This window comes from Microtus pennsylvanicus, chromosome 11 (genome assembly GCF_037038515.1).
Source record: "Microtus pennsylvanicus isolate mMicPen1 chromosome 11, mMicPen1.hap1, whole genome shotgun sequence".
NCBI classification, from domain to species: domain Eukaryota; kingdom Metazoa; phylum Chordata; class Mammalia; order Rodentia; family Cricetidae; genus Microtus; species Microtus pennsylvanicus.
Window position 1 is genome coordinate 52,669,217 of NC_134589.1, and position 23,928 is coordinate 52,693,144.

Sequence of the window (23,928 nt, forward strand, 5' to 3'; positions counted from 1 at the left end):
CAGCATGTCTAGTGAGGGCTTTCTTGTTGACAGAGGGAATCATACGATGTGACGGAACAAGTAAACTTGTTGGAGTCGCTTCTTAGAAAGCTGTAGTCGGCGGGAGCTCTACTCATATGATATCCTCTAGTTTAAATAATGTCCTTAAGACCCTACCTTCCATCAAATTACACATCTGGGGATTAAGTTGCCAACACAAGGACTTTTCAAGGACACACAGCAGATATTTTTGTTCTTGTGGACGGAATCACCACGTCTGGAAGCTGATGGGAGCAATACATTCGAAAGGGAAATTTTGATGGTATGGAAAACAGAGCAACGAGGGTCAGAGGGATGGAAAATCTAGATGTGGAGGTTGGCCATACTTCAGCAGAAGCGTTCTTCTGTATTCGTCAGGGAGAGGAGGCGGGATGGCGGTTAGGGCATGCAGCTGTAGCTGTCCATGGGAAACTGTCTTCCCAGTGAGTCAGAAAACAGAGCCTCAGCTCTGCACAAAGAACTGTAGACAACCAAGAAAAGCTGGGAGGGGAGAGAAGGCCCACCCCAGGAAAGTGTGTACAAACTGGTTGTCAGCCCAGAAAACATATACAGGTAGCATTATACGAACCGAACAGGCTATATTTGGGAATATATGTGTATATACATATATCTATATGCATGCAATAACAATTAGAAAAATAAGGTCATGAATCTGAAGGAGAGCAGGGAGGAGTATACAGGAGGTTTTGAAGGGAGGGAAGGAAAGGGAAGTGAGAAATGAAATCAAATTACAATCTCAAAAATGAAAAATAGATTTGAAGGAGAGGCGAATGGGAGATTCGTGGTTTCGGATGACACAGTTGAAAAGTAGAGGAAAAGGTTGAGTAGATTTTGAGTGGAGCTGGGAATCTTTGTGGTTTGGAATTGAGTCCACGGTAGTTTCAGCTTCGCACGGGGGCGCTAGCGAGCTGATCCCAGGTGGCTTAATCTCAGTGAGCGCGTCTACAAAGAAAGAAAGAACTAGAAAACGAACTGTTTTTCCGCTAACCAAAGCACGAACACCTAATACCAAAACCAACTACTACGCTGTGAGCAGGATTCGAACCTGCGCGGGGAAACCCCATTGGATTTCGAGTCCAACGCCTTAACCACTCGGCCATCACAGCCGCGTGCGGCCACGGACTAGTTGTGGAACTATAGCTGCCTATTAAGGCCCTGGCCCTCGGAGGACTCGGCAGTTTTGTAAAAGCAGCTGTGCGCGTGCAGGCCGCGGTGGTACCCGGTAAAACCAGTTCCCGCGAGGAACTGGCAGCTTCGGAATCTCAGAAAGCTGGCCCTCGGAAGGGCCTAGGTGGAGAAGAGAACGCCTTCGCGGCAGACGTCAATAATTCGGCAATAATATTGCCGACATCCCAGACAAGTCAGGCACCGCTGGGATTCGAACCCAGGATCTCCTGTTTACTAGACAGGCGCTTTAACCAGCTAAGCCACGGCGCCAACGGGCTTGCTTGGCGCTTTTAGGACCAGCTGTTACTGACGGGAGGTGAGCAGGGAAAAGTGAAGTCCAAAAATTTGAACTGTACTTCGGTCGATTCAACCCACTCGGGCTCCTTCCTTGCAGGAGTGAGGGGTCTGATGTCTTAGCGACCCAAACTGACCGGCTGAAGAACTGTTTCCGCTGGTGTATTGAGGTGAGGCTAAAGAATTCAGCTAAACTACCACGGGTTTCCCAGTGCTCCCACGTGCTTCTGCCACAGTAGCTGAGACGAGCTTGCCAGAGACCTTAACCACATTCTTCTTGCTTCTCTGCGTCGCAGGATAACCAAGCTAACTAACTAAGGTAATGGTAAAGTGTAGTTCTATTGTGTGAGCAAAGCCCGAATAGGGCTCATCAACCCACCTATTACAACCTTGCTGGTGGTAGGGACAATCCTCCCCTCACCCAAACTCCCGACTTCATTCCACAAAGTCTTGAGTTTTTGGTTTTTCATTTTGTATTTAAAAAAAAAAAATAACAGACACAATATCAAAAACACAAATGCCATTGGTAGAGGGTAGAGCTGAGAACACCTGGGTCCCACCTGAGGGGCAGCACCAGGGACTCCATGGTCCACCAACCTCCCCTACCCTGGAGCAGCTAGGGGTTCAAAACCCCTGGGTCCTATACATGGACCCCAGGCTCCCCTCCTCCCATCTTGAGATGAGGTAGGAGAGTGAGCTGTCTCCCCCAATAAATAAGTGCGGCCCCAACCCTCTGACTGGGACTCAGGCTTAGCTGAGATTGAAGAGGCCAATTCAGCAGCTTGTCAGCCACCTGAACTGGATGAGGGAAGGTCTCCTCAGCAGGGTGGGGACAGACAATCCTCCAAACTGGGCTGAAATCTTCTGCTCTCTGCTAAGAGGCCAGAGGCAGCTCCTGGGTCCTGGACTGGTAGTGGGGGGTCCTGCCCCCTGTGTGGGGAGAAGCTGGGGCAGTTTCCTATTGGTTGGTCCGGCCATATCTTGAGTTCTAAGAACCCCAACATGGTTGAAAAGGAAGCCTCTCATAGACTGCTGTAAGTGACCCCCCAAATGGAGACTAGCTGGTGCCGTTTTCTTCTGCAGGTAAAGCTGGACTGGATGAGTTCCCACCTTGTTCTTCTTCCTCCATGGCAGAGTCCTGAGAGCTTGAGCCCTTAACCCCAGTTTGAGTCTGGGCCTCCTCACCACCACCAGCACCACCACCAGCATCACCACCACCACCACCCTCGCCTCCACCCTCCTCCATGGGCTCCAGCCCCAATCCATCCAGTTCTGAGAAGAGTGGGTCATCAGAATGGCCAGGATCTTGAACGCTGCTACCGCAGTCCACACAAGCCTTAGAGGGAAAGCAGGACATGAGTTAAGCAGGCTCCTCAGTGGGAGTTGGCAAGCCCAGCATCCCAACCTTAACCTAACCCTGAGTCCCAAAATAATCTCCCAAGAAACCAGTCCACACGTGTGGCTAAGGGCTAACAGGGTTGGAAAATCCTCCAGTGAAGGAGCTGGAGAGCCCAGTTCAGACATCAGTACCCACATGGTACTCAACCATCCTTAACTCCAGTTCCAGAGCTCCCGCTTCTGACCTCCATGGACACAGGACCAGGCACACATGTGCTATATAGACATATACGCAGACAAAAACACTCATATACAGAAATCTGAAAAATTTTAAGAAAGTGCTCCCCACTACTATGGGATGGTATGAGGGGGGCAGACAAGTTCTGTGAAAACTCATGAGGTAATATGGTTTAACATTACATAATGCAACAACAGATTTAGGGAATTAGCATCCTTCAGAATTAATGATCCAAAGACACTGAGACCAGACTTTACTCCTCTATCCCTTGAACCTGAGCTCAATTTCTTCCACCCTAGTCTCTTCCTGGCTTCCCAGACTTCTCTCACCATGACATCAAGGGCTCGAGGCAGCTGGCCCTTCCGGACCCAGGAGTGCACAGCACCCAGTTCCCGCCGCTGGTCCTCCGAGAACCGTGGCTGTTGCTTCTGCATGGCTCGGAGCCTCTCCCGGTCTTGCTTCAGCACAGAGGCCGTGTCCCTGCGTGAGGATGGTAGAGGATAGGATCCAGACCCATGATGTTGCCATTCATCTTCAACCACAATTCCTTAACCCGCTGTCTTCTGTGCCCTCCCTGACGGCAAGTAAGATTTCAATACCCGGAAAGCTACTCTCAACTACTCCTGGGCCCCAAAGGACAGGGGCTTATGCCACGATGGGCACCTCCAGGTCAGACCCGCCCCAGAAAGAACCTCAGATATCTGGGTCGTGCAGGGAGGCTAGTCTGTGCTGCTCTGAAAGGAAAGACGAGGAGGCCTCTAAAGCTCACCTGGCAGGCACCTGGTAAGTCATCATGACATGCTGGTCAGCATTGGCCATGAGCAGCCAGATGGGATCCTGGAGCACATACTTGATGACCTGATCCCCAGGCTCAGTCCTGGCCTGAGCAGCACCCGCCTCAGCCTCTGAAGAGTCAATGCTACCGAAGTACTTGCTTGTGTGGCTGCTTTGACTGCTGCCTGTGGAGGAGTGGGGAAGGCCAATGGAGCCAGTCTGGCTAACACATCCACCCTCTAAGGCTCACTGTGTCCAGCCCCTGGTCTTAACAAATTAGGTCAAACTGGGGCTTAGCTTCCCACCTCCCCATCTCTGTCCTACTCTGGAAGTCCTGGAGGATGGCACTCACGAGTAATGCTGGCTGAGGTGCTCCCCCCTTCATGGGATCCTGAACCAGACCCAGAGCCTAAGCCAGAGCCCAGGGAGCCCGAGGCTGCAGAGCCTGTGCCAGAGCGGGAATCTTCTTGTAGTAGTAGCTCCAGCAGATCGCTGGAGCCTGAAAGTGCGTCCTGATTGGAGGACTCAGTTACCTCCACCTGGAGACAGAGAGGGGTGGAGGGGGACAGGAAGGCAGTAAGGAGGCAACGCTGTGGCTTCTTCTCAACTGCTTCTACTGCCGAGGAGAACCAGGAGACACACCTAACCCAACCCAACACATCTGTGCTCCCTGCTCCATGACACAGGGCCAAGCTGAGAGGAGAGAGCTGAGGAGTAGCAGGGAACATAATGCAGACCCTCCCCAAGAGGCAGATACACTCTCAGAATGTACACTGATGTCCACTGTGACGTCCTCCACCTGAGGGACAGAACCGTCCCTTCCCAGGGGAGGCAGATACACTCTCAGAATGTACACTGATGTCCACTGTGACGTCCTCCACCTGAGGGACAGAACCGTCCCTTCCCAGGGGAGGCAGATACACTCTCAGAATGTACACTGATGTTCACTGTGACGTCCTCCACCTGTGGGACAGAACCGTCCCTTCCCAGGGGAGGCAGATACACTCTCAGAATGTACACTGATGTTCACTGTGACGTCCTCCACCTGTGGGACAGAACCGCCCCTTCCCAGGGGAGGCAGCTGAGTTCTGCTCCACTCACAAACTCCGCTTGGACCCCACCCACCCACAGCAACTCCAGGCAGCTGAGAACTGAACCAGGCAGAAGAGGGGCAAGGGCTGAGGGCATTGGGAGAGGGGGAAGAGGGACTTGTTGCTCACCAGTCTGGCCTCTGGCTCAGCAGCCTCCTCACTGGGAGGGAGGGGCCCAGCACTGCTTCCAGGGCCCCCTGCAGCAGCACCCCCCTCAGTGCGGGGGGACTCCTCAAGCTGCAGCAGATTGAGCTGAAGTGGGGAACTGCATCTTGAGTTGAACAGTGGGGAGTCTGGGCGGTGCGGGGGGCTAGGGGCCAGTGGGGGCAGGGATGGAGAAGGCGAGTGGGAAGGAGTAGGTGGCCCCTCAGCAGGGGCCTGGGATACCCCATATGGATAGCTAGGTGGGGCAGGGAATAGATAGTTAGGGAGCACCAAGGCCACCATTGGAGTCACCAAGGGAGAAGGGAAAGTAGCAGGGGACACAGGTGTGGGGGCAGGGGGAAGAGGTTGGGGACCTCCTCGAGGGGAGAACATTGGGAGTGGGTAGGGTTGGACCACTGCTGGGAAGGGGGTAGTGGCTGGTGGGGGCGGCCAGGGTCCAGAAGAGGGCACAGGGGAAGGATGGGAGACATAGCAAGGAGCTTCAGGCTGGGGAGTCTGGTGGTGACGAGAACGTTTTGCTTTAGATCTGCAGTGGTGTCGGCGACCAGGGGGCATGGGACCATGGTGGCAGCCTGTGGGGGAAAGACCAGGGTTAGCAAGGAGCCTGCCACCTCCACTGCCCTAACACACTGAGAAGGACAGGCAAAGGGCCGAAAGAGCTGCTCAGCCTGCACGCAAAAAAACAAACTAGAGCCGGGCGATGGTGGCGCACGCCTTTAATCCCAGCACTCGGGAGGCAGAGGCAGGTGGATCTCTGTGAGTTCGAGACCAGCCTGGTCTACAGAGCGAGTTCCAGGACAGGCTCCAAAGCTACAGAGAAACCCTGTCTCGAAAAACCAAAAAAAAAAAAAAAAAAAACTAGAAGCTAGAAAGTAGGGAAAGTTCCAGGGACGAATGACAGGAGCCAGGGGACAGGGGGGTTTATTGTGAAAAAAGTCAGGGAAGGGCAAGGTTACATGAGGGTCAAGCTGGGGTGTGCAAAACAGAGGCACACTGGTGGATAAGAAAAGGCAGAATGGGGTCCACGGATGAATAGGCAGGTGACTTCAGTACTTCTGCCAAAATCCCTCAGGCTGGGTCAGCCTGGATACTTGTCCTGCCAGTTGAAGCTGTGCTCTGCCTAACTCACAATGGAGCAATTTGGTGGGCAGAATAGGCCAGGCCTCAGTCCTACGTCCTGCAGGTGCCTGCAGAGGTCTCCTGCAGGTACCTAGACAGACTACTTTCCATCTGGAAGTCCAGCCCCATCCGAGAGTGGCCCAGTCTCTGCAGATCGCCATCAGTGATGCTGAGTCTCATGTGAGGGCAACTTTTGCCGTTCCCAGGCTAGGACTCGAGGAGCTTACCTGGAACGGAGCACTTTCACCCGCTCGTCTCAGTGCCAGCCCCCCAAGCTTCCCTCCTCAGTTTCCAGCCCGGAAGCCTGGCCTAGCAGGAAGAAGCTATCTAGGTGTCTAAACAGGGTCCTGAGGGTGCAGACTGCATCAGCCTGGGTCCCAGGGCAGAAACATCTCCCTCACCACCACATGTCCACCCTCAGCACCTGGCCCTAGGCTGGCTGCGTAAAAAGCATCTCAAGGAAGGCCCAGGTGCCTACCTCGCTCGCCAGGGGCGGAGGGTGCCACAGAAGAGTTGTCAAGTCCACGAAGCCTGCCAAGGTCTCTGAAGCGGCTGAGGAAGGCTTGCTCTTCCTTTTGTGTGTGCAGGGACAGCACGGCCTTGGTCAGACCCACTGGGCGGTAAGCATCTGGGGCTGGGTCAGGAGCTACTGTGGGGCTGGGGGCTGGGCTAGGGGTTGGGCCAGGGGCTAGGCCAGGCAGGTCCTCCATCATGGTGATGTCTAAGGAAGGTGAGATGGGGAAAAAGTGGTGAGAAACATCTCAGACATCAGCACATCCACACCACAACCTCCCCACCAAGAGCTAGTCCTGGACTTTTCTTCCCATGCAAAACTATCCCAGGAGAAAAGAGGATGCTCAGTCCCCAGCCATGGGCAAGACCCTGCAGGAACCCCTGGGGTAACACCTCTGCCTAAAAGAAGCCCACATCTTGCTTTTCACTCGTTTAAGGTCTACCCAAAGATTCCGAAGAGTCTTCCTATTCCTTGCTTTAGTTCCTCTATGGTCAGCACCTCTGTGTTGGTCCCCCTCCCCTTACACCCTGCTTTTATGGTTCAACTGACAGTAAGAACACAGGAAGAAGAATGGGGTGGGGGTGGGGAGCAAGCATCAGAGGTTAGCAGGGTAGACAGTGAGGAGCTAAGGTGGCCTCCTTCTCTCCATGGGGGAAGGGGGAAAAAGGCAGGGAGAAAAGAGAGGGATCAAGTGGGGCCCAGTCACTACCCCTCACTCATGCCCATACCCGACTCCGGGGGCTTCTTGTCTCCCACATGGACGATGGTGGAGCTGAAGCTACACTGACTGGTGACAGACACCACGCTCTCTGCCTTATTGGCCAGGGCGAGCGGGCTCAGGGTGCCTCCCACCACTGGCTCCTTCTGAGGAGTGGCCCCCTCCCCAGACAGCACTGCTGACGTCGGATCTGTGCGGAGAGATGGCACTGGTTACCCACCCTATCCCTTGGAAGGTCCAGAGAGGGAATCCCAGGGAAGAGTGGGGAAGGATTGGCTCAAGGGAGGAACCTGGAGATCAGGAGGCAAGAAAGGAGGGCCGGGAAGAGCAGGTAGGAGCCCCCAAGGCAGGAGTGTCAAAGCTCGGGATTACCAGGACTACAGGGCAATGGGAGCCAGGCATGCACTGTCTTTACCTTTCTTGGTCCCCACAGGAACTGGGCCTGCCCTCTGCTTGTCGTCATCAGAGGCGGAGGAGGCAGTGCAGGAAGAGGAGGAGGCACATTTACGCTTTGTTGTGCTGGGAATGTTGCAGCTCTCCAAATACCTGGGGTGGACAAAGCAAAGAGTTTAAGGGCAGGGCCTAGGGCAGGAAAGAAAGCCTGAGAGAGAAGGTGACTGGCAGGCCTTACCTGAGGATGCTGTCCAGGCAATTGATCTGCTGGTAGGAACAGCTGGAGGCTTCCTTCCTCTCCGGCTCCTCAGGGGCCAAGGCTAGTGGGGCTTGGTCGGGAGCAGGGGCCACCTCCAGTTCAGGGTTTGGGGACTGGCAGGGAAGGACTTTGGCCTTGAATGTACCTGTAGCAGGGACAAGGAGAAGAAAAGGTAAGTGGGTTAGGAATGAGGGTAAGGGGAACCTGAGGCTTTAATCCCCATCCCTGTGCTCTACTATGTTACCAACTTACCAAGGAGGCGGGGCCGAGGAGGAGGCTTGGCCCTGGACTCAATGAAGAGCTGTTGTCCCTGGTGCTTCACCATATGCACATCCTTACAGATCTGCTGGAAAGTCACCTGTGGGACAGCAGAGCACTGGGCAGCATTGGGGTGCTACTGCCTGGGGCCCAAGTATCAGTAAGAAGACCCGGGAGCCTAGGCAATGGTAGCATGAAGAACAGGCAATGTCCCAAGAGAGCGGACCATGAGAAAGGTGACTTGGGAGAAGGCTACTCACTGGAGCAGGAGGCCCAGGCCCCTCAGCATCACCCCCATTGCTATCACTGGAGGAGCCAGGGCTATGGAGAGGACCAGGGGACATCAGAGGGCCAACTCCACAGAGTCCTGTGGGGCTGGAGCTGTGCACAGGCTGCCACAAGGAGAAAGATGGGTTGGTTAGATATCTACATCCTGCCCCTGGACCACTTCACTCTTGAGGCCTTCCTCAACTCGCACCTGCAACAGCAGTCGATGGATCTGCTCCGAGAGCTCCTGTATATCAGAGTCCAGGGACAGAGCCGGGCTGGGGGTTGGGGGAGTGAAGACGTCCTCATTCAGGGGTGCCCTGCAGGATGGTAAGGGTGTACAGTCCTTTCCTTGATCCTGTCCTAGTGCCCCATCCCCAGTGCCAGATCAGAGAAATGGCACACTTACGTGCGCACTTTATGGCGGCCCAACACGAAAGCCACCTTGCGACTCCAGGGGTGTACAAAGCCGGCCCAGCTCGTGTCCATGGTGACATATTCCCCATTCCGAGCACAGAAGCGAATAGGAGAGTGGTCAAAGGGCTGGCCTGCCAGCTGCAGAACTGTGGGGGCAGGAAAGGAGGTGGTGTTAGTGGGTGGGAGAACGGAACAAAGTAAGGTGGAGAGAGAGGCACACGTAGACACACAAGAGACCAAAGCATTGAGCGACATTACCGCAAGGGCAGTTAAGCAACCCTGGGAACAAGCAGGGCAGGAGAGCAAGATGAGGAGAACTCACTCTTCTTATGAATGGCCAGCATGAGGGGTCGGTCCTCAGGATGCAGAAAGAGGAGCACTGGAGCCCCCAGGAGATCCTGGGGCAGGTAGCCCAGCAGCGGCGCAGCCCTGCAATGAGAGGAGCTGTCAGACCACGGGTTGGCCCTAGTTACCCACCTTCCTCATGTCTTTACCTTACCTTTCATCTACATCCTGGAAGAGGCAGCTGGGTGTGTGTCGTGTGGTGAAGACCCTCTTGTCAGGAGGGATCCGCGGAGCTGCAGCACAGAACGTGAAGGTTTCATTCACAGAGGGCTAGCTGTTCAGCCCTCCTCTCTGCTGAGGGTCTGCTGCCCGGCATTCCTCCTCTCAGCTCAGACCTGGCTCGATGGCCCCCGGAGAGCCTGAGTCATCTGGTGACTCACACCAGAGATGACACTGAGAATCACCTGTCACAGCTCAGTGATTTCATCCTACCCTACCTCAGCACGGCCTGACCCCTCTTCCTGACAACCTTCCTAAACCCTAAGGACCCCGCTTGTACCTCCCAGATTCTCATCTTAACTTCACCCCATCCTGGAGGGAAAACCGTCCTCCCATCTCCCCCAGGGCCAGGGCCCGGGCCCTAGCCTAAGCACCTTCATAGCCAGAGTGGATGCGCTCCGCAATGAGCAGGCAGCATGGCTGTGCAGGGGCCCCATCTGAGACCCGAATCTTGGTCACATATGGGGTGAGGCGGAACGGCTGGTACCGCGGCCCTGGATCTCGGTCAGGACCGCCTCTGGAGAGGGAAAGATGAAGGTTAGAGGTTTCCAGGGGAAAACCACCCACCCTCTTGTCCATCACAGAGATAACGGGTGAATAGGAGAGAAGGCCTGCCTCCTACTCTCCCTACCTACCTGATTCGGCAGAAGACAGACTTTTCCTGGGTGAAGTCTTTGAGGCCTGACCCTAGAACGGATGAGAATGACCATAAGCACAGTGCCATCCTGGCTGAGAAGAGCCCAGGAAAAGAGCCAAGGTTCAGACTGCTCATAGCAGCAGCTTCCGGGAGCTGTTCCGTCCTCTGCATAGCATAGGGCACTTTACCTGTAGAGGTCCCAGCGCCCCAAGTGGGCAGTCGAGATGGTGTAGTAGATCCATAGAAGACACCCACATCCTGGGGAGCTAGGAGCTCCGAGAAGCGGGCACCCCGGAACACATCCCGCTTGCAACGCAGCAGGACAGCCGCCTGCTCAGAAATATAGACAATCCGGCCTGTCAGGAAGGACACGGCCACAGAGAAGGTATCCTAGGAGACCAAGATGAAGTGGAAACTTAGAAGCTGTAGGAATGGGGATGAGGGTGTGTGAGAACAGAGGATCCAAGGTGCCACTGACTTGGTTGCGAAGAGTGTATTCAGATGTGATATGCTCCAGTTCCTCCAGGGTGTAAGTAGACATGTCCATGGCACAAGGCTCACCCTCCTCCAGACTCCACTGCTGATAATACTCCTGGTTAGCTGTAGGATAAGGGTATTCAAGCCATCTCAGTAAAGAGAATGGAACTTACAATAATTCATGCCCCAGCCACACAGTCAGGATGCTCCACTCACCCTGCACCTGCTTGACACATGCCAAGGCATACTGCAGTGTGGCCAGGGTCCCAGAGCGGCCCTTGCCCCGACGTTCAGGTGGCAGTCGAAGTTTGAGCTCCCGAAGTGCGGTCATGAGTTCCTTCTGGGTCCTGGCCCGAGCTGACTGTTCACTGCTACAAGGCCCACAAGGAACGAAGGGGTAAAGACATTAGCCCCAGAGTCCAGCCCTGCTCCCCTGGCCATCTCCCACAGCACTCACGCCACACACCTGCAGCCACTGGTAGACGGGTTGTCCTGCTCCGAGCTGGCACTCAGGAGGCTATACGCAATGGAACTGCTTGGTGGGGATGGGCTCTGGGAATTTGTACTAGAAAAGAAGCAACAATCCAAGGTGAGGGCCATGTGATCAACAGCACGGTGCTAGGACTGCTAGACTCCGAAGTACATGCACACTCACACACACACACACACACACACACACACGCACACACGCACGCACGCACACACCTCTTGCTGCTCTCAGTGGTCTCCAGCAGGGCTGAGTCCTTGCCATTGCCGGAAGAGGAGCTATGAGAACTCCGCTGAGACGCACCCCTGGATTCGTGTCCATTGGATTCATTGCCACTTGAGCCATTGCTGTTTGCATCAGTGTCATCAGCCAGGCTGGGCCCTGGGCAAGGCCGGTGCTGGGAGGCCCCAGGTGATGGGACTCCTCCTGGACAAAAAGGTTCTCCGGGCCTGGGGTCTCCTCCCCCATCAGCCCCTTCTAGGGGGCCGCTCATGTTTGGGCCATGCAGCGGAGGACAAGACAGGGAAGGTGAAGAGGTCACCACGGGTGCACAACGGGGTGCTTTTGAGGCTTGGATAAGGAAGGTGGGATGCCTGACTCTGAGGGCTTACTAATTTAATCGCAGCACCTAGAAAAAGAAACCAAGAAGGAAGGTTTAGCGAAGCTGAGCACCTGCTGGCAACAGGCAGTCCTTCCTGTCCCTCACTGATGGGACTCAGGCCTGGAGCTAACACTAGAAAGAGAGCTAAGTTCTGTTTCCCGGTCCCCTTAGGATACCACAGGTAGGAAGGTACTCTCTGAGGCCTTCTCTTCCGCCCTCTGCCAGTGTGGAGTGGGTAGAGCCTGAACAATTAACTAGAACTATGGCTGTGGGACAAAGCTTGCAGGTTTCCTATCCCCCAAATGCTTATCAGGTCCCCACTTGGTCTGGGACTCTGAGGCCTCTCAGAGCAGGGGGTGAGCTGATGGCCTCCTATATTTAGGCTTCCGGGCTAATTTTATCCGGGGGCGGTGCCACCCCCGCTGCACATGCGCGTCGATGTGCCTGGCCCCACCACGCGCTTCCGCCACAGCCACGGTCGCCTGGGAAACCGACGTCAGCCGCTGAGCTCAGCGGTTGCTGGAGGGACCACAGGAGGGCAGGAGCGACCCTTCCCCCACCCCCTATTGCTGTGGAAGTGGAAAACCGACCCACTCTCAACACTGGCCAAACCACTCTCATACTGGCTTGCAAAGACCCGGGGTCACCCATCTTAACAAATTCCCAGGGCCGAAGGGGCCCAGGAGCCATGTGAAGAGATGAGCTATAGGGACTCCAGGAGCAGGTTCTAGCCTCCCCAGGGAGAAATACACGGCCTCTCCTCTCTGTGGAAACGCCCCCATTCTAGCTCTTGCCTTGCTTCATCACTCTGATCAAGACACTGCTTTTCTTTCTTGGGCCCCTGCCCACTTCCGAACATGAGGACTGGAGTTACCACTTGGCATAGGCAGGACCCAAGCATCTTTTCCAGTCCCCTACTTTTCTAGTTAACGCTACCGCCGCCTTAGGTAGGGGACACATAACAACCAACATATAGCTCTTTCCTCTACTCCCTGTCTAACCACACCCCCATCCCAAGTATTTTCCAAGCACCAGGAGAAAAGGGGAGGCTGTGGCCAACAGCAAGAACTAGCAATAGCACTGAGAACAGGATGTTCCAGCATGAAGCGGCTGACATCACGACCGGCATGGGGCCAGGAATTGGAGGGAGGAAGGCAGGGAGCAAAAACCTAAAGGGGTCTTTGTGCCAGAGTAAACCCGAGGACTCCCCCGCCCGAGTGACAAGAAAGGGTAAGGGGCCACATTCGCTAAAGGTTTGTTGTTGGGCTTAGGATGGCTGCGATGGAGACGCAGAGCAGGAGGTAAGGTGAGCGAGGAAGAAACGCAGGCAACCCGGGAAGGGTTGAACACCTAGGGCCCCAGGGGCGGGGAAGGGGTGGACAGGGACAAGAAAGGCGGATTAGTGATTCGTTGTCCAAGCGCCAGAGCTGAAAATGACCCATCACATTGGAAGAAGGGGTAGCTAGCCAAGCTCCGGGACAAAGACTAGCCCTAGGATTGCAGTAGAGATCCCTACCTGGCCGTTCGAGCGCCCTCCAGCCGCCTGCGGTTTCAGCTAGCAACCGAGAAGCTCCGAGAGGCTGGGAGGCGGGTTGCATAATGCCAGGCCCTGCCCCTCATTGGCCTTCTGCCCGAAGAGCCGCAAGCCCCGCCCCCAGTTGGCTAAGGATCTCTCCCTGGCACCTGATTGGCTACTGGTTCCCACTGAGGTCAGGGCTGTGTCACACACATCCTTGCACGTGGACTTGGGTGCTGGTGCTGGGCTGAAGGGCCTCAGACAGCGCTCAGTCAGCCAATGGGTTCAGGATGCCTCGCACGGTAAATAACGAAGGGGAAGTGAAGGGGGGGGGGAAGCTACTCCTTTTCAGGGAAAATGTCTGGGTCCCAGTGGGTGTTCAAGAGAAACCTACTTCCGGAACAGACCAGCCTTGCAGAACAAGACACCTGTCCTGGAGCTACCCATGGGGAGTGGGAAAGAGAAAAACGTAGACTGATATTTCCTGGCTTCTCCCCAACCTTGTCTCAAAGAATCTAATCCCTTGATCTGACACTTCAGATCCTGGGAGAAGGACAATTGAGGGTCCACGTGTCATTAAGGGGTGAGTGGGTGATGGGAGGATACAGATAATAGAAAGGGCAGCGAGAGCCAATGGCTACAGTGAAAGGAAACAAAAGCAGGTGCCTCGATGGCCAATCAGAGAAAAGGTCTCCAGGCAGCCTACTTGGTGACTAGCACCACCTCTCTGCAGAGGATGCAGCCACCCACATTCGGGGCTGCCCCCAAAGTGGGGGCCAGGAAACCAGAACTGCAAAGGGGGCAGCAGAGAAGGCAGCTGAGGCCCTAAACAGAAAAAGGTGGGGTGGCAAGGCTTTATATTCCTGCTGTTTAGAAAGAGCAAGCTAAGGTTCGAGCAGCAAGCCCATCCATGTCACTTACTGTACGCTCAGCAGTAACGGAAGTCAGTCTAGTGTCAGGACTTGACACCTCGGAGACTGTCGTAAACATGACGACTTTGTTTCCATCGAGGATAGGTAAGAGAGGGAGCCTCGCGAGGAGAGGAGGCAGCAAAATACAATTTAAAAAAGAAAAGCGGTGCGCTGACTCCTAAAGAGAGCAGGGGCTTGGCTGGGAGAGGAGTAACGAGCCAGCCTGGGTCCGGGTGAGCAGCAGTGACACGTTCCCTCTACCCAGACCTGGGCTGAGTAGTTCCTCTCAGGGTTCCCTGGAAACGTAGGTGGCAGGTAAAGAGGCCTCCAAGCAGCCTCTGACATAATCAGCTGTAAGTGCACGCCCCTCGCTGTCACGTGGCTAAAGCTTTCCTTAACAATAGTGTTTCCCTTAGAGGGGGCGGAGGGGCAGGGATCTGTAGAAAAGCTGGGACACAGAAGTGTTATAAAACAACCCAGAAAGACAGACGCAGGAAAACGGAAAACAAAAGACATGTGTGCCTGACTCCTCAGCTTCCTCTTCCTGAAAATGATCCTGCTTTCCTGCCCCCTCGTACTGTGTGTAACTCTGTTCTCTCCTTTTTTGTTTTTCAGACCCTCCCTCCCTCCACAGCTCTCAAGGATTCAGATGTGCCTCCTCTGACCCAAACGGCCACCGCTCGCCCACCTCCGTATCTGCCATTTACACAGACAAAGGGTTTCAGCCCTCCAACAGCCCCCACCTGATCCCAAGGCCCAGGTTGTCAGGTCTCACCGTCCCCACAGTAACCAGGCTCTGCTGCCGTCAATGGAGAAGAGGGGGCGGGAGACAGTGCTGACGTCAAAGCGGAGGAAGGAGGCGGGGCGAGGCCGCCGGGGGGAATGTGGGCCAGGGAGACTGGAGAGGCAGCGGTTTGGGAGGGAGCCAGCCCCAGAGGGCGGCGGCCAGCGCACTAGGGAACATCGTGTTCTCTTGGCTGGTGGCCCAGGGCGTGCACTCAGACTTGGCGCCTCCCCCAACCCAAAGACAGCCGTCCCGTACAAAAGCCAGGGATTCCTGGAGAGACGGTTAGGAAGGAGGAAGGGGTCCCCCTTCCCTGACCCCAAGCCTGACTCTCTAGTCGAGATTTGTGTTGGTGGGCTCCCAGCTGGCTCTTACAGCTTCTGGCCTTGGCTTTTCCCTTTCACCAAACTGTACACAGCTGCTGGCCAGGTACCAAAGAGCCACCGCGGGTAAATCGGAGGCCCAGGTTCAGCGAGGGAACGCTCACCTTTGCTCCTTCCTAGAGGGGCCCCTTTCAGAGGCGGGATTTCTAGTTACTATTACAACACAGCATAGGTGGGAGGGGGTCGAGGGAGCTGGATTTAGGATGAGGGAGTCAAACTGGGACAGAGTAAGTAGCCTCTGTCTGGAGCCCAGATCTTGGGAGAAGAATACAGGGGAGGAATGATGGAATTTGGGCTGCTGCCTGCAGACCAGAAAAGTCAGGAAGAGGGAAAAGAGGAGTCATCAAAACTTGCAGAAAAACAGAAGATGAGGATTATTCCGAGCCACAACATTCACATAAATCCCTATTACTATCGTTTTGTTATCTTATAATTTCTGTTTTAAATGACCCAAGCGTTAGACTAAGTACTTTACATACACTGTTCTTTTTTAAGCCCCAGAACAACTGACGGTAGGTATCACTCTCCTTTCAGAGGTACAACTCAGACTTAGGAAGTACTACACTTGCCTTAATTTTCTGCTTCATAAAATGTTCTCAGTTTCCTAATAATGGAGCCTGAGGTTAAGGCTCTGAAGATGGCTTGTCCTTCTGCCTTCCACCCTCAGGGCCCCTGTGAAGTTACTGACCCTCTCATTCCAGCACTGTCAAGCCAGGACCTCTCAAACAGCCCCCTGCTTCTAAGTTTGGTGCCTAGAACACAAGCTGCATCCAGTTCCCTCTTCCCTCTCAGTCTGATCTCAAGGCATTGTTTCTACTCCACACACACCACCACAGTTCATTTTTTTTTTCAGTGCTCAAAAGCATAGAGATCATTTGAGAAGTCTCCAGTTACAGTGCTTTCCTAGGAACCTCACTTCCTCCCTCTCCCACCTCCCCCAGGCCTGACTAGACACCAGAGCAGATTTTTGGTGCCTCCTCACCTCTAGCAGCTCGAGAGGAGTGGGCAAGCCGGTAATACAGAAGCTCTCTACCCTCTTTTCTTTCTTTCTTTCTTTCTTTCTTTCTTTCTTTCTTTCTTTCTTTCTTTCTTTCTTTTCTTTCTTTCTTTCTTTCTTTTTTTGGTTTTTCGAGACAGGGTTTCTCTGTGGTTTTGGAGCCTGTCCTGGAACTAGCTCTTGTAGACCAGGCTGGTCTCGAACTCACAGAGATCCGCCTGCCTCTGCCTCCCGAGTGCTGGGATTAAAGGCGTGCATCACCACCGCCCGGCTTTACCCTCTTCTTTCAAAACCAACAAACTGCTAGCCCATTTCTGTTTGCAAGCAGGTCTCTAAGACCCCGATGCTGTCCTTTCCGCATGAAACAGTAACCCAGAGTCGTGATGCGACAGTCTGCGAGTCACACAAATCGGCACACCAACCTTTCTTGGGTCACCACCCCACGCTCCCACCTGCCCTACCAGGCAGGGCCTTTCTCCAGGCTCCGACTCCCTGCCTCTTCCAAGAGGAGCCCACCCAACCTTAAACAGCTCTCAGGCTTCCTAAGGCAGGCGCCTCAGCTCGCTCGGGAGGCTGAGGGTTTCTGAGCATTCCGCTCTAGGCAGTGGGGTCCGGGGACCCTGGAGAGGTGAGACATCTGATATTGGTACCTCCCACTGACGTTCCCTAGAGCTGAGTTTGCAGCCCACAACCATCAAACATTCCTACTGCAGCGAACACGCCTTTGCACGATCCCACACACACACCACGCCATCGACACCCCTTTTGGCCGAGTACATCTCCACAAGAAGAACAAAAACAAAACAAACCACTTCGACCGCCCCGGAGTAGGGGGCTACTCACAGTTTCGATAGCACACATACATAATCCAAATTTCTTCACTATTGGGGACATTGGGTAGCTACTCCACAGGCTCCTCCAGGCCCTCCCTCTGCCTATTCTGTCACGCCTCCCAAGCTTATTGGCTTACAGGCGCCAGCCCATGCCCCGCTCCGCGTGCTGCCGACAAGCCCTTGCAAAGCCACCATTGGCACTTCAGGGCGCAGTCATCTTGCCATTGGATAACTTGACAACCGGTAGTGACAGGGCCACGTGAGGGAGGGGGCGACCCAGCGCGTTGATTGGACATCCCACCGGAAGCAACACCCCGCACCCACTCCCAAGGCTTTTATTGGCTGTGGAAACAACCCCGCCCTACCTAAGTCAGTGACGCAGATGCTAGCCCTGCCCTAAAAACTTTCTCATAGGCTGAGGTCTCGGAGATGTAGGGAACACGTGCAGGCCGGCTCACGCGGCAACTTGTTTACCGAGAAGCTGGGGATTTTCCTTGACGACACTTACCCAAGACTGTGGAGTCTGCGCAGGCGTACCGAGCGACTTGTACGCAGGCATAGATGTGATAGGCTATGGCGTAGTGGGGATACTTAAAGAGACCCCGAGAGGCTCCTGGTGCCCGAGTTTTGTTTCTCTGATTATCCCCAAAGCTTAAGTCTGAGCATTAGCGTGAAGAGGTCTTTATATTGTATGACGATGATGGTGAAAATGACCGCCTCCTATCTGTTTTCTGTGCCAGACGCTTCTTGCCAAGGCCGGCTCACTACTCATAACCGCACAAGAGACGAGATGCAGGGGTTACATAATCAGTCAGAATTCCCATGTTAACATGTTGATGAAAAAGCTCTGACACCCGTGAAGGTATGTCGATGTCTTAAGGTCTATGGAAAGCTTAAACCTCTAGGTAATTTCAGGGATTAAATGCAAAAAGCCTAATATATTTAAACTCTCCATAAAGGGAGTTAGGATAGAGTACTGCTAAATACAAGACATCTGAGCACCTTAGACCCTCTAGAATAATCTCCAATGTAAGGGCCTGAAAAATCTATTTTTAGTAATACCTCTAATAGTTCTTATTCTTGGCAAGGTGAGGTGGCACACACCTTTAATCCCACACGAAAGAGACAGAGAGGCACTTGGATCTCGAGGCCAGCTCGCTCTACATGAGTTCCAGGGCAGTCAGAGCTGCATGGTGACACCCTGTCTCCCCACCCCGCCCCCCAAAAAAGTTATTTTTATTTAGGCAGGATCTCACTATGTAGACTAGGCTGGCAGCATGTTTGATTATAGGCACACACCACACCTGGCCCTCTAGTGGTTCTTAGACTCACTTCTCTCTAGGTTCAACAGCCCTGGATAGGCAAGGATCACCAACATCCAGCAAGTACCACACACACTGGCAGTGACTAGTCCCTTATACCCTGAACGCAGAGGGAAACACTGCCTCTTTCCTACACAGCTACATCTCAGTGATGCCCCTGAAGTGTGTATATGCGGACAGGGGTACTTACAGAGCTTTGAGAGCTCAAGAGAGGGGCTAAAGTGACAATCACACAACCAAGTGCAAGGGTAGTATGCCATCTATAGCCAGCTTTATGCCACAGTTGGCTTTGTCTCATCAAGCTGATCTTTCAAGCATTCATCTGGATGTCTGGTGCTGAGCTGTAAAGGGGACAAAATGCCCCCACAGAGCAGCCCAGGAGAGAACGGCTTTGAAAGAGCCTAAGGGGTAGCCAGGAATTCAATGGTAGCAGCATACTCAAGGCCAGGGAGTGGGGAGCTGGGAACCTCAGGCTGTAGAGTTCACCTGGCTTAGACACACCAGATTCCTTAGTGATTCTCATCTCCTAGTGCCCCACCTGGCCACTTCGGGAATCACACTTTGCAAGGGCCCAACTGAGGTCATGGCCTCTAGCAACAGGCCAGCTCCTCCCAATGAATCTTTTCCACCCCATTCCATTATACCTGAAGATCCAATATTCTTAATCCTGGTTAAGAAAAAGACCATAGACACCACCTGGTTACTCATTACACGTTTATTGTACATTTTCACAATCTGGATGCGCCACAGAATTGGGGGCATGGGGAAGGGGAAGAAGGAAGGCAGGGGACACTGGGATAATATTGGGGGTCTAGAACACAAGCACCCCCACCCCCAGCATCTCTCCTACCCTTTCACACCACAGTTTAGATCTCCTTGGTTCCCCTCCACATAGAAAACCTGGTGTGTTGGGGGGAAGAGTTTGGGGACACTCCCCCCGCCGTGGTAGGTTAAGGGGCTGTACCCTCAGACCCCTAAAACTGTGCCATTTTAAAAGACTAGATCCTTCTTCTATCATTTCACCCAAAAAGGGAATAGCTTGCACTCTCTCTCTCTCTCTTTCTCTCTCTCCCCCTCTCTCTCTGGACTTAACAGCCCTGGAGAAAGGTGAGGATCCCCACCATCCAGCAAGTCCCATACACATATTGGCAGTGACTAGTACCCCCACCCTGAATACAGGGGGGCAGTCAGAGGAGCTGGGCAGTGATGGGGGCAACACCCACCCCCAGATTGGGGAGGAAAGTTTTCATTCCAACCTCTAGCAAGTAAGAGGCCAGAGATTTCAGGCAGGAATTGGGGGGATTCTAGTTTGTCCTGCTCCTCCCCAAGGCAGTGATGACACACACACACTGGAGCCACCCCTCCTCAAGGAATCAGATTGTGGCCAGCCCCCAATTCTCCTGGTGGGAGGAGGAGGCAGATCAGGCAGATGGGAGGGAGGGAGACCTCCTGGGAATGTCAGTTGAGTGCCCCACATGAAAACTGGGGAGCAGGAATGTAGGGAGAGACCCCAAGTGGCAGAATTATTGGTCCATCATAACACACTGAACTCCAAGACACACACCAGCTGGGGGGGAGGAAGAGAAGGGTACAAGAGGTTTGGGAAATGGGGTAAGGGAGGTAAACTAGACTAGAGGGGCTGGGAGGGGGCAATTCTGGGGCCCAGAGCAGCCTGGTTCCCCAAAAGCCTAGGCTCCCCACCACCTGCAGGTAATGTCGTGCAAATGAAGTGTGATAAGAGGACCAATGGAGACAAACTCTTCAGAAAAGAAAGAAAACACAGAGAAGAGTGATGGAACAAAAAGGAAGAAAACGCAAAAGATGTTGGTATGCAAATGATATGCTAATTAACATCTTGGAAGCTCCCAGAAAACCTTGGAATTCTTAGGACCAAGTGGGACCAGTCTCAGAACCTTCCAAGGGATACAAGATGCAACCTAGGGAAGCCTGGACAGGTGGGAGTTTTTGTTTGTTTCTGTGGAGTTTGCTTTTTGTTTTGGGAGGGTCAGGAATTGTAGAGGGAAACTAGGGAAGGGCCAGTTAAATCCAAGGGAAGGAAGAGAGAGGGGCTATTGCATAGCAGATGCAAATGAGGGGACTTGGGGCTATCAGGAAAAGAGGAAAAGGGACAGAGGATGAGAGAGAGAAGTGAGGGGAACCTCAGGAAGGGGTGTTAAGGACAACCGGAAAAAATCTTCTAGTAATAAAACTACAAACAGACCAAATATATATAATATTATATATGTATAAATAACAGCTGGCTATTTACAGGGGGCACACACACGGACACACACACACGGATCCAAGGGAGGGGGGCTGAAAGATATGGCTGAGAGGTGGAGGAACGGCTGGGGGTGGGAGAGAGGCCCTTCTTAGGCAGGGCAGACTCCTCAGGGATTTAAGTGCTGAAGTAAACTGTGGAGAGAGGGCGAGAGGAGGACAAGGGAGAGGGGTAGAAAGAGAAAGAAAGCAGTGTGTCAGGCCTGGCCCTGTTCCAAACCTCCCCACTCCCCAGCTGGCTGGCATCCCTTCCCCTCTCTGAGCCTCAGTTTCTTCACCGATATAACAAAGAGAACTTGACAAGTGGGTATTAAGAGTTTGTAAACTCCATAATAGGGCAAAGGATCCACTGGGCATCCAAGAGTGGAGAACTTGGTTTCCTGGTCGCATCCAAGCCCCTCAACCCCCACTGTCTTCCACTCCCCAGTTCTAGGATCCCCAGACTTGGCTCTCTTAGACCCAAAGGGTTCTCAGTGGAGCGCCAGGGACTCACCCAGTAGAATTATCTTCAAAATCTTAACAGAAATTACCCAGAACCAGGCAAAGTAAGGCTATACAACAGCCTAGTTTTTTGGCTCTAGATGAATCAGAACTGCCAATAGCAGCAAAATGTGTTTTCGTTGAAGAGTAAAAACTAGGTTAATGACCTTCAAAACCCAGAATCCACAGGGAAAACCTCTACCTCTCCAGGGAAAGGGCCTTGGACACTCCTGCCCCACTCACCGATGATGATGATGAGGATGATGGCGCAAATCACTCCCAAGATTATCATCATCTAGGAGCGAGAGGGAGGGTCAATGAGACGAACGGTGCCGCCCTCAGTTGCCCACTGGCCCTCCGACCTGTCCCTATCTCCTGCCCCCTTACCTTGAGGTTTTTCCACCAGTATTTGCGCTTGAGCTTGGCTGCACTTGTTTCAAACTGGGAGGCCCCTGCCTGGAGGGCATCTGCACGATCATCCAGCTCTGATAGCTTCTGGTCCCGCTCCAGGACCTTGTCCACATTCACCCTCATGATATCCACCACCTGGGGGGAGGGGTCCACGAGGCAGGGGGTGTGCCAAGGCACGCCTTAAGGAGGGCACTTCTTGAACATGTGCCCATTGTGCCACACATGGAACATGCACCCGATGTTTCCAGGCTAACATGCCAAGGACATACACAGAACATGCCTAGCACACCTGGGGACATGCAAGGAGCACACATCAGGGGCATGCTGCAGCCATACACTTCAGATGCCACAGCAACACCCTCTATATGGATCAGCCTATGACCAGAGCACACCTGCCCCAGCTGGCACACCCCAGCCTAGCACAACTGATTAACACCCCATAACCCTTCAAGTGCATGCTGACAGGAAAACAGATGGGACACGGTGGGTCTCTGACCCAAAACCCACAAGCGTAAACTATCATCACCTTCAAGCCAAGATGGGCTCCCACACCTATCTGCCAACCCCATCATCTTGCACCTTTGACACACACACACACACTCACCTCATCCACCTGGGCCTGGGTCTGCTGCAGTCTCCTATTACTGGTAAGATTTGGAGGGGGTGCAGGGGGGCCACCCTCGCCGGCCGGGGCGGCAGGCGGGACGGTGGCAGCGGTAGCCGACCTAAGGAGGAGAAACGGATTAAGATTCAGGGCCTGAAGCCTCGGGCCCCGCGGCCGGGGCTCCACCCATCCACCTGTCCATCCATAGTCCCTCCAGTCTTCCCTTGCGCGAGGAAAAGCCACCCGACAGGAAACCCTGTCACTCTACGGCCCCGCTGCGGTTGAGCTGTGTGACCTTGAGAGACCCTCCTCGTGCCTCAATTTCCCCGCCTGTTAAATGAAAGCGACCTCAGAGATGCTGCTCAGGGTCGACCCGAAATGACTGACAGCCATGGTGGCTGGGGCGGGGCGGGTGGACGCCGGGTCCGCTCCCTCCCGCGGCCATCGCCCGGGCCAGACCGCCTGGGACAGGTTCCGGGCGTCCAGGCGCAGTCATGGGCACCAGCCTGGTCCACCGCGTGAGAGGCGCGGGCGGGACCCCCGTGTTTCCCGGCCCACTCCTCGGGGTGGCGGCCCGCGCGGGGCAGAACGTCGCGGGTGGCGAGTGGCGGGCGCCCGACTTACATGGCGGGGGCAGCGGGCAGAGGACTTGGCAGAGGCAGTGACGGCGGCGGCGGCGGCGGCGGCGGCGGCGGCGGCGGCAGCGGCGGCTCGCGCTGGCTCCGACTGGCTCTGGCTGCCCGGGACTGGAAGATGGCGGCCGCACGTCACCCGCATCCGGGCACTGCGGCGGGGGCGGGGCGCGGCAGGCGACACGTCGCTAGCGGACCGCGGGGGCGGGGCGCTGCAGGGCCTGGGGTCGTCTAGCTGGGTCTGTGGGCCCTAGTGGTGAACCTGACTCGCAAATCACCGCTGTCCCCAAGGCGTCTGCCGCCTGCCTCTTTTGGCACCCACAACCGAGACCCACACCTCACCCTCATCCTTGAAGCTGATGCACTGGTCCTTACCTCACACAGCCTAAGGTCTCACCCTACAACCTGGTCCCAACACCTGGTGACCCGCCCTTGGCTCCTGGAAAGGGTTGAGGGTGGAAAACAAGAAGCAACCAAGGCAGGTGCCAGGACAAGACTGATAACTGGAATCCTGACGCTGGGGTGGAGGGCAATTGTGAGACCTGACCTCACCCTGCAACTGAATGTCTCAAGGGAGGTCTGGGGCCTCTGATTTTCTAGCAGGGTATGAGCAAAAGGAGTTAACAGAAGACACCCCAGCGCGCGCGCACACACACACACACACACACACCAAGGGCTGTGAAAACCGCCCCTCCTCGCAGATAAAGTAAATTCAGACCAGGTGTGGCTGGCAGTCAAAACTGGAGCAGATCCCACAAAGATTAGACAATCTTAAAGACTCCAGGAAGGGCAAAGCTGACTGATGTTGGTTTGCCACATGGTAACCGCAGGCTGGTCCCAGACAGGGGTCAACGGTCCAGCCCCAGCTTAGATTCTAGCATAGGGACTGGGCCGAAAAAGAACAGTGGGCAGGAGTGTGACACCTGCAGGGCGTGTGTTGTAGGCACTGCTTCACCTG

General features: G+C 54.4%; 2 protein-coding genes and 2 non-coding genes across 5 annotated transcripts; all 4 read right to left on the reverse strand.

Moving 5' to 3' along the window:
• Window positions 1-597: 597 nt before the first annotated feature.
• On the reverse strand, window positions 598-17,362 carry Per1 (period circadian regulator 1). 2 transcript variants are annotated; one of them, XM_075992075.1, is made up of 23 exons: window positions 17,252-17,362; window positions 11,435-11,844; window positions 11,196-11,294; window positions 10,946-11,100; window positions 10,731-10,852; window positions 10,441-10,642; window positions 10,251-10,302; window positions 9,990-10,132; window positions 9,551-9,629; window positions 9,374-9,480; window positions 9,044-9,197; window positions 8,846-8,954; window positions 8,628-8,759; window positions 8,362-8,467; window positions 8,089-8,254; window positions 7,873-8,003; window positions 7,468-7,647; window positions 6,704-6,946; window positions 5,071-5,678; window positions 4,203-4,389; window positions 3,846-4,035; window positions 3,406-3,556; window positions 598-2,836 (listed from the first exon to the last, which is right to left on the reverse strand). In XM_075992075.1, the coding sequence occupies exons 2-23, from the start codon at window positions 11,707-11,709 to the stop codon at window positions 2,558-2,560; spliced, it is 3,870 nt and encodes a 1,289-aa protein (XP_075848190.1). In that variant the 5' UTR covers window positions 11,710-11,844; window positions 17,252-17,362; the 3' UTR covers window positions 598-2,557. The 2 variants fall into 2 exon arrangements, with proteins under 2 accessions (XP_075848190.1, XP_075848191.1); XM_075992076.1 differs by lacking the exon at window positions 17,252-17,362 and adding an exon at window positions 13,334-13,447.
• Window positions 1,064-1,145, reverse strand: Trnas-cga (transfer RNA serine (anticodon CGA)). The gene has a single exon. It is a non-coding gene; the product is annotated as a tRNA-Ser (tRNA).
• On the reverse strand, window positions 1,403-1,476 carry Trnat-agu (transfer RNA threonine (anticodon AGU)). Its single transcript has one exon. It is a non-coding gene; the product is annotated as a tRNA-Thr (tRNA).
• A 1,901-nt stretch (window positions 17,363-19,263) lies between the features above and the next one.
• On the reverse strand, window positions 19,264-23,129 carry Vamp2 (vesicle associated membrane protein 2). Its single transcript, XM_075992077.1, has 6 exons — window positions 23,042-23,129; window positions 22,963-23,008; window positions 22,339-22,459; window positions 21,711-21,869; window positions 21,567-21,618; window positions 19,264-20,978 (listed from the first exon to the last, which is right to left on the reverse strand). Coding segments are annotated over exons 2-6 (351 nt in total). The 5' UTR covers window positions 22,965-23,008; window positions 23,042-23,129; the 3' UTR covers window positions 19,264-20,961.
• Between the last annotated feature and the right edge of the window lie 799 nt (window positions 23,130-23,928).

Coding starts and splice junctions, on each gene's coding strand:
- Per1 (XM_075992075.1), bottom strand. CDS start 11,709: ATGAGCGGCCCCCTAGAAGGGGCTGATGGGGGAGGAGACCCCAGGCCC. Junction 11,295..11,434: donor ACCACTGAGAGCAGCAAGAG/GTGTGTGCGTGC, acceptor CTTCTTTTCTAG/TACAAATTCCCAGAGCCCAT. Junction 5,679..6,703: donor CTCCGCCCCTGGCGAGCGAG/GTAGGCACCTGG, acceptor TTTCCCCCACAG/GCTGCCACCATGGTCCCATG.
- Vamp2 (XM_075992077.1), bottom strand. Junction 21,870..22,338: donor CCCAGGCCCAGGTGGATGAG/GTGAGTGTGTGT, acceptor CCCTCCCCCCAG/GTGGTGGATATCATGAGGGT. Junction 21,619..21,710: donor ACTGGTGGAAAAACCTCAAG/GTAAGGGGGCAG, acceptor TCTCGCTCCTAG/ATGATGATAATCTTGGGAGT.